Source organism: Tachypleus tridentatus, chromosome 2 (assembly GCF_004210375.1).
Source record: "Tachypleus tridentatus isolate NWPU-2018 chromosome 2, ASM421037v1, whole genome shotgun sequence".
Classification (NCBI taxonomy): domain Eukaryota; kingdom Metazoa; phylum Arthropoda; class Merostomata; order Xiphosura; family Limulidae; genus Tachypleus; species Tachypleus tridentatus.
This window is the reverse complement of record NC_134826.1, coordinates 133,230,901-133,240,707: the sequence shown is the minus strand read 5'-3', so window position 1 is coordinate 133,240,707 and position 9,807 is coordinate 133,230,901. Positions and strand designations below refer to the sequence as shown.

Here is a 9,807-nt window from a genome sequence, read left to right as displayed (position 1 = left end):
GTTAAGAGACATAGAATATATTGTTTGGTCGCTACAGACAGTATACTATAAGCCTCGGAAGCTATAATTGTGGTAAACATTTATTAATCGAAAAACTACAGGTATCATCTGACGAGAAACGTTTAAAGATTTCGAATATTACAACCCGTTCAACTTCAGTAATTAACTTCGTACTTTAGTATTTCTACGAGAACATTAGATATTAGTGTCGGTGAAAACTTACGAATGCTTCAAGCTAGTTAGCCGTCAAAAGAAATATACAGATATATCAACAAAGAATTGATTTGCTCTCCGTAAACGTCGATAAAAGATTTAGTTCAGACCAGAATTTACAAAAGTTTCTCATGATAACAGGATTTGTGATTTTATCTTGACATTTCACTTTTTATTTTCATAAAGTTATGCATACGTGTACAATAAAACGTAAGATATAATAACTAAAAGTGATTAAAACAGTGAGATATTACTTCCTGTGATATATTACAAGATGAAGCTGGAAAAAACATTTTACAAGAAATTATGAGTTGAGATTGAATATTTATTTAAATACACAATAACTGTTTTCTACATTATTTCAGTTCTGTAATTAAAACATATAAAAAGTACCACAACAGTTTTGTAGAGAAGAGAAACAATATATATAAACAAATATTTTACAGATTGTTAAATGAAATTACTATTTTAAAAAAGTGTGCTGTTAATGTTAAATAGTAAAAATGACTGTACCATTTGGTAAGTAATATGTTCCAAATTTCACATTTTTACAACAGACTTAAAACCAGATATACAACACTAAACTACACTTACCATAGTAATCGTGAAATCGAACACATACAATACTAGTGGAGAAACTATATATTACAGTACAATAAAGAGAAATGTACAGCCGTATGTGAAGCCACTTTTACTAAATTCTTCAAACCCACAATTTCTGGTCATTTTCTTTATATGATTGACGTTTTTGTTGTTTATTTATCCATATTATGATAAAAACATCTTTTAAGCTGAATTTTATTTTTCTAATTAGAAGTACATAAATATCTTTTAACAGCTTTCTACTTCAATCTCAAAATTTAATTCTCCCCAATCTAGTGTGATAATGCTCAGTATTAATTATACTTTCTCTTAAGTTAACAACAAAATACATAAATTGCATAATTTCATTAGTTTTACAGTTTGTACTTACTTGCTTATACTAGATTTGACTTAGTAGTTCTTGAAAGCCATAATTAATTCTATTTCTTAGTATTAGTAGGAAAAGTTAATGAAATATATTATAAAGAATTTGCTTTTATAACACAGCCACAAAATGTCAATCTCAATTCTGTTAGTATAGAGTCCAGCATTTGTTTATGAACGTAAGAGTTAGCTTGAATTCTTTCTTTCATCACGACAGCTTTTACTAGCTAGCATGACACTCAAAGGATGTTCATTGTTGCCTGACATAAGAGTAGTGGGAATAATAATGTGCTCTTCTTGTGATAATATCCTTTCCTCTATTGCGCTAAAAGCAAGTTGAGAAGCGAGATCAGTTTGTTGGATTTGACACCAGATATCTGCAGATATTGTACTGGGAAGCTCCATCCAGTAAGGAAAAAACTGTCCACACAGAGCCACAGTTGAGGAGCTACTAGGGCCAGAACTACAAGCTACATGAGAGTATAGTATGGGATGGATAATCACAGTACCATTCAAAATTTCTACAGTATGGTACCATAAATATATTATATTTACAAAATATATTTATAATGTTAATTCTTCATCCATAGTGATAATTACAGTTATTTTATTTATTTGGAAAGGTATGTGGTACACCCATAAAATAATTCATTAGCCTTCATCTAAATGTAACAATTCTGAGTTAGTGTGTGTGTGTCTGTATAGAAACATGGTTTCATCCCTTAACTATCCAGTTCAATGAATATCAATACATTATCTTACTATATATAGTTAAATGGTTTTCATTGTTTTGCATGGCTATAGTTAAATGACTATGTGTGTAAATAAGAATACTGAGGAAATGAATACACTAATGTTTACACTATTCATAACTAAAGACAAATTTTAAATGTTAAGTATTTTTAGTTTTCAAAAGTGTAAAGTAGACTGGAGATACATGGAACTGTTTGAGATATAAATAAATCCTTTCTCAAGTGAACCAAGAAAAACATTTTTAAATCAAAGTAAGAATATAGAATATTATATTAATGTGATTTATATCCAACAACAATACAGTTTTTAAGTTAGTTTCTCCAGCTATGGTTTTGCTATTCAGTAATGAGGCAATATAAGTATAACAATCTATTAGAAGTGTACTATTTTTCTACACATTCATTATTTTCAACTAGTAGCTGTAATCTTTATTTCTAACTGATTATTCAAAACCGTAACCTAGGTTGTGGTTCTGGCAGACAGTAAACAGAGGCAGTTGGGAAACGAATCTATCCACATCCACGACCAATTCACTTATAAAGCATTTTGTTTCAAACAGTATCAAACACAACCCCCCTCATGATAAGTGAACAATGTATATCCTGTATATTTTTTTAAATACCCACAGTAAACAAATAGTTTCATAACCAGAATATGTTATATATTCTAGCAACAAAATCAAATTCTGGTACAAATGCTTGTTTTCTCATTTTCAAATGGCTGTAATCTTCAAACTTTAGTGTAGTTTAATTTATTTTCAAATAATTGCCATGCAATGTCTCTTTTTTATTAATAAATTATTTATATAACACACTGTTTTCTCCAACAACACAAAAAATGAGCAACAAAACTTTTCGTGATCTTTCAAACAAGGGTTAGACAACAAAAGTGTAAAATAAACATGCTTCCAAATAATATTAACAACAATGAAAGCATACATAAATAAAAATTAACAAACCCACATTTTTAGGCTTTCGGTGAGTTAAGTTTTCACCACAAGCAACTCTACATAAGTAATCCTTAAGAAAGGCAGAACTCTCTAAAACTCTGGATCATATTGAATTTTTTTTCTCACCTAAAGTATTTGTTTTAATTTCAAATTTGGAACCATATTTTTTATCAAAAAGTTGTGTAGACCTTTTGTTTCTTAAACACTGTTTGTAAGTGTATGCAAGTTTTACAGAGAAGGTATAATTTTTTCTAGCAATATGGACGCATGAAGTGTATGCAAGTTTTACAGAGAAGGTATATTTTTTTCTAGCAATATGGACGCATGGATTATTAAATTTTCTAAACTTACAAATAGAGCTCATATATTCTTGTAAAAAATTACTATGTTGTTAAGAGTTCGAAATTTTTGACAAAGAAAATCTCTGCTTGGTTTTGGCAAATTCAATAAAAATTTATATATGAATCAAGATATTCGATACCAGAAATTACTTATTGCTGTGTATCCACATTAACTATTTTTCATCTATCATACATGTAATGAAACCACTTTAAAATTATGAAATCCTTATAATAACACTATTGAAGAGATCTTATGCTCAGCTTATATCTTAGTGTAAAAATCTGAAATCAACATATGAGAAAAAGCATTAGAATCAATATCTTAAGGGTTATAACCAAACTGTTTTGAATAATAACTATATAAGAGTTTTACACTGTGATAAAGAACAACACATTAGTTTGATTCATGTTTTAATAAATTATAAAAAGCAGGTAAGGTATGTACTGTTCAATATTCCAGTATTTTTCTGCAAACAAGTTTCCCTGTGACTTGTGTAAAATCCAAAAGTAATATTATAAAACAACAACCAAATAACACCCAATCCACAGCAATTAATGTTTTATTTGACATATTTTCATTCATCACATTTATAAAAACAATAATGGAAATGAAATCTGAATGGAAAATAGACAAATGGTAATGTTTTCACACAGTGGAGAAGGCTGGATATGTTAAAAAAAAAAAGCCAGCTGTATAAAGAAACAAAGGTAAAGCTGCTAAGAACTGACATTCAAACTTAATAAGCAGCCAATCAGCCAACTATGTACAGCCCAAACAAGGAGTCTCATTCACCCATTTCAGGATCCATAAGATGAAAGGAATATATCCATTATCTAATGTTAGGATTTGATACCTTTTGATGCATAGCTGGCTTCTCCAGAGAAGTTTATGGCAGTAGATATGGATTCCTGTGTCCATTCAGTGGACTGTTGAAATTTTGAAGTTGAATTACTACGATGGCCATCTTGACTACACTGAACAACAATACACTTATTGTTAGTCATAAATAAACACTTCTTAACTGCTAAAAACATGGATACCTGCCCACATTAACATAAGGAGTATGACTCGGTTACAAAGAACAGTATTATTATATAAACACATGTAAATACTACTTAGAGATTATAATGCATAAGTATTATATATATAAATATAATTTCTCCTGACAAACAAAGAATTAATATCTGTAGTCAATACTATGAAATAGTATGTGTACACACACACACGCACGCACATGTAGATATGTGTAGGAAATTATAGTAAGAAAATTTTAGTGTGTCTATGGATATGCACACAAATCTGGACCTGTAACTGGTTCTCTGTAGTGCTGATTAGTTTGATATCTATGTTTAGACCCTGTCTGATAAATGGCTCATCCCAAATTCATTTGGAAGCTATGAACACAAACATTTTCTGTCATGAGCTAATGATGACCAGCATTGTGAATGTTTTTGATTTGTTTTAAATTTATCATTGCACAAAAGGGCTATCTATGCTAGCCATCTCTATTTTGGCAGCAGAAACCAAAGGGAAGGAAGCTAGCCATCACCACCCCCCATCAACTTTTGGGATACATTTTTACCAAAGAATAGTGGGATTGACCATCCCATTATAATAATCCCATGGCTGATAGGGTGAGCATGTTTTATGGGATGGTGATTTGAGCCCATGCTTTTCAGATTGAGAGTCAAACACTGACATCTGCCTATGTCAGGCCTGATAAGGAGTTGAAATTGATGCTCTTATCCAGATGACAAACAGAGCAGAAACTGTTGCGTATATAGATTAATAACATCCTTACTCACATGAAGAATAAAAAATGAACTGTCAAATACATATACTAAATCAGCATTCTTAACCACATGAAGGACAGAAGACAAACTGTTATACATACAGACACAATATCAATGTCCTTACACAACTCAAGAAAGGCATACAAACTGTTAAATACAGATATCTGAACAGCAGATTACACACAAAGATAATTTTGCCATCTTTAAATCATGTTAGTTAAAGATGTAAAAAGGTGTTTTGTCACAATCAATAACAAAACAAACACTACATTCAATTTGGTAGGGAATAACAACATTATACAAACATGTAGTTATTAATGAAAGATTAGAGAATAAAATATTGAAGATACATTTAGTGGCTACTGAAAGATTAGAGTTTACATGCAGTTACTATACAGTCTATCAGTTTTAGGCCTACCTGTGTCTGTTTGTACATCTGAGTTTGACAAAACTGAATAGCTTGTTGCAGTACAGGAGGTGACGTATCCACCTAAATAATGAAATGGTTATATGAGAAATGTGTATAGATTAAAATATAAGTGAATATTGTATTTTAAAATTATTTTCAACTAAAATGTACATATTTGCATCTAAAGAGATCAGAAAAATGTGTACGACGCTATTGACAAGCTTATAATTTCTACCAAGTTATAGAAATTAATTTTGAAAACATTTAGTCACTGACTAAGGTTAATAAGTACTGATCTCTAATCTTTATATGTACAAAAATACTCTTCTTGAAACAGAATAAAGGAAGTTAAGAAGGATGAAAACTATTTATCCTTGTTAGAAACATACTCTTATGCACTTTATGTTTTATTTAAGGGTCACAACAAAAAATACGATATTGAGAAACATACAAGAAAAACCACTGAAGTAGAAAAAGCAACATTAGAAAAGATCTTTAAGTAAAGATGAGCTAATAATGTTGTTGTCTCTTCTGGTAAAACAAATCATAAAGATGAGTTAATAATGCCATTACCTCTTCTGGCAAAACAAATCATAAAGATAAGATGATAATGCCATTACCTATTCTGGAAAAACAAATCATAAAGATGAGATGATAATGCCAATACCTCTTCTGGCAAAACAAATCATAAAGATGAGTTAATAATGCCATTACCTCTTCTGACAAAACAAATCATAAAGATGAGATGATAATGCCAATACCTCTTCTGGCAAAACAAATCATAAAGATGAGATGATAATGCCATTACCTCTTCTGGCAAAACAAACAATAAAGATGAGCTAATAATGTCATTACCTCTTCTGGCAAAACAAATCATAAAGATGAGCTAATAATGTCATTACCTCTACTGGCAAAACAAATCATAAAGATGAGCTAATAATGTCATTACCTCTTCTGGCAAAACAAATCATAAAGATGAATTAACAGTGTTGTTGCCTCTTCTGGCAAAATAAATTCCAATGTGTTCAACAAGAAGAATATTAAAACCCACACAGAGATTGCAACATCAGTCTAGAATCACTTGGATATTGAAACATAATAGTTAAATAAAACATGTGACTTGAAAGATGGACTACTGCAGGTAAACAGAAAGTTCCCGTAACCAGCTCAGGTAGTTACACACTAAATTCATAAAGATGAATTAACAGTGTTGTTGCCTCTTCTGGCAAAATAAATTCCAATGTGTTCAACAAGAAGAATATTAAAACCCAGAGATTGCTACATCAGTCTAGAATCACTTGGATATTGAAACATAATAGTTAAATAAAACATGTGACTTGAAAGATGGACTACTGCAGGTAAACAGAAAGTTCCCGTAACCAGCTCAGGTAGTTACACACAAGTCAACATAAGATAGGAAAAGAAGTGCATACCAAAGTACTAAATCAATAACTGTATGAAAACAGTGTATAAGTGTGCCAAATAATAACTTTTAATTTTTCAACATAAGTAGAGAGAATGCTGTGTATAATTCAAAGGTTTTGTCATTAAATGTGCACATTCTCAAGACACACCTTGGATTAAGCAATATATTCTCATTGTCTCTTACAAACTCATATTACATACATGGATATAAACATGAGTATTATACACATTAATACTTTTTCTACCTCTCCTAAATTATACATAGTGTAGGCTTCTTCTAACAATTCGTCAGCCTCTTCTGTAAGCATGCCTGCCTTCTGACAAGTCTGCCAGCTCCGAAATATGTCCAATAGACAGTTAGTCAGCCTCCACTCTTCAGGAGGAGGAGATTCTTGTAGCAGATTGTTCAGTTCATCCCTGTGGACATTTAGGTGGTAATCAGCTGCTTTTCTTGATAAGTATATGCGATCAATGTCTCGGAGATATTTTCTAAGAAAAAAAAAAGAGAAAGAACCTGAAGATAGACCAGAGTTGTAAACTAATTTGTAATGTTGTTAAAGGGCAACACTGTTGCTATCTAAATAGTTTAACAGAAGTACCAACATATTTTTCAGAAACAGTTAGTTACATTGGAAATGGAAGAAGAGATGTCTTGTGAAAGCTAGAGATTGCAACCAATTTTAGTGTGGTTAGTGAATCTCTATAATTTCTATATACCTGCAGGTATACATGTACGTACAATTTTTGGAGTTGACAAGTTGTATAGAGCACCTGTTAGGTTGTCCAGAAATAAATTTCGTTTTTGAACTGTGAAGTTTGAAAAAGTATAAACCAGTGTTGTAAAACATGCTTCAATCAACGTAAGCATCATTTGCATCAACGTGCTTTTGCCAATGCATAACAATACTGTTTATGCCCCTGCTGTAGAAAGCAGCATTTCTATGGTCAATGAACTCCTTGAAAGCTTCTTCTGCAGCTGCCTGATTTTGAAAGCATTTATTATTCAAAAAGTTGTCAAAGTGCTTGAAAAAATGAAAATCTGTAGGGAAAAGGTCTGAGGAATAAGGTGAATGAGGCAGGATCTCGATTCCAAATTTGTTCAGTTTTGGAGCATTATCCTTGACAGGCCTCATAATGCAGATTTTGTTGATCTTTAGTCAGCTCATGTGGAACCCACTTATACAACTTTTTTGTTTTTATAATTGCATCCAGGTGGTTAGCAATGCTTGATTTGCTTGTGCCTAGCTTTTCTGCAAGCTCCCGTACTTTTGTGCAAGGGTCTATCTCAACTAATTCCCTTAATGTGTTTCCATCTAAGGATGGCTTCCTTCCACGACCTTTGTGGTCTTCAAGACTTTCATCTCCATGTCAAAACCTTTAGAACCAATGCTGAATTGTATGTTCAGTAACAGATCTATGGACAAATGCCTGGTTGATGTTCTGTGTAGTTTTGGTAGCTTTTCATTCAAATTTGAAGTCATTGAGGAAGATCAGACAAAAGTCCTTTCTGTCCATGCTGGGGGTTGCAAGACTTACTCTGAGTAGAGTTGAAACAGCAGACAATTAAGACACCTTGTAAGTGGCAAATGTTGGATTAAACAAACCAATCAATGATAAGTTACTCAACATTCAGCTTCTAAATGTAATCATGAGGATTCCGACACTTATTTCTGGTCAACCTAATATTTCTTGTCACAGGTTAGTGTACATCAATTTAAAAAAAAGGAATTTCCTGGTGATGGTTTGTCAGTCCACAAGAGAAATTTATAGGATGTATAACAGGTCAAGTCAGGAGTATGCTATATCATTAATATGTATTCCGACACTTATTTCTGGACAACCTAATATTTCTTGTCAGAGGTTAGTGTATATCAATTTAAAAAAAAAAAGGAATTTCCTGGTGATGGTTTGTCAGTCCACAAGAGAAATTTATAGAATGTATAACAGGTCAAGTCAGGAGTATGCTATATCATTAATATGTATGATTACAACACTACAAAATTCACAAAATCAAAAACACGAGAACATTAAGTAAAATGCTGAATATTGTAAAACATAAGAGAACTTAAAACAGAAAACACCACCAAATGCAAAACTAAAATACAGAAAATGTGCATTATTAAAAGTACAACTGAAATAAATAACTGTAGTTCGATAAGTTTTTGGAAAGAAACACCAAATTCCTTCATAATTTATTCTTTTAGAAACAATATAGAGCTATTTATAATTTCTAAACAGTTCTATGATAAGGTGTGAAAAGAGACTATTTAATCACTGACTTACTTGCCCATATCAGGAGTGCGACTTAACTGCAAAGCAACATGCAAGAGCTTGGCTGAATCAGTCTGTTCTTTCAATATTTCCAGCAAAAGACTCACAGAACGATACATGTGAGAAGCAAAGCTACCAGGACGATCAATCTCATCACTAGGAATTCTCCATATGCCCTTTAAATAAAACACATTTCGGGTTAATACAAAAAATTGAAGATAAATGTAGATTATTTATTAAAATATTGATTGTAAATGTTAATTAGATCATTTGAGAGTGAAAACCAGCATCTTTTCTGAAACAGCGTTCATTGGTATGCATTAAAAACGTCTTATTCAATTCAAATTGGAGTCTAGCCACAGTATACAAATTTTGTGCAAAGCTATACAAGGGCTATCTGTGTTAGGCATTGTTAATTTTGCAGTGTAAGACTAGAGGGTAGGCAGCTAGTCATCACCACCCACTGCCAATGTTTGGGCTACTCTTTTACCAATGAATAGCAAGATTGACTGTCACATTATAATGCTCCCACAGCTGAAAGGGGGAGCATGTTTGATGTGACAGGGATTCAAACCCAAAACCCTCAGATTACGAGTCGAGTGCCTTAACCACTTGGCCATGTCAGGCCCCACAATATGGAACTTAAGTATTGGAATTACCAACATTGCTAAAATCTGGAATCCAAG

At 32.0% G+C, this 9,807-nt stretch overlaps 1 protein-coding gene across 8 annotated transcripts in view; it reads right to left on the bottom strand.

Moving 5' to 3' along the window:
* Positions 1 to 502: 502 nt before the first annotated feature.
* Positions 503 to 9,807, bottom strand: part of LOC143245142 (calcineurin-binding protein cabin-1-like) — a 93,496-nt gene continuing 84,191 nt past the window's right edge. For 5 of the 8 annotated variants that reach the window (XM_076491080.1, XM_076491083.1, XM_076491081.1 and 2 more), the window contains exons 39-43: positions 9,134 to 9,297; positions 7,096 to 7,339; positions 5,435 to 5,506; positions 4,077 to 4,197; positions 503 to 1,649 (exon numbers count right to left, since the gene is read on the bottom strand). In XM_076491080.1, coding sequence (XP_076347195.1) covers positions 1,366 to 1,649; positions 4,077 to 4,197; positions 5,435 to 5,506; positions 7,096 to 7,339; positions 9,134 to 9,297 — 885 coding nt within the window. In that variant the 3' untranslated portion in view covers positions 503 to 1,365. Of the gene's footprint in view, positions 1,650 to 3,764; positions 4,198 to 5,434; positions 5,507 to 7,095; positions 7,340 to 9,133; positions 9,298 to 9,807 lie in introns of those variants that run through there. The other 3 variants (XM_076491085.1, XM_076491087.1, XM_076491086.1) reach the window with 1 other exon arrangement.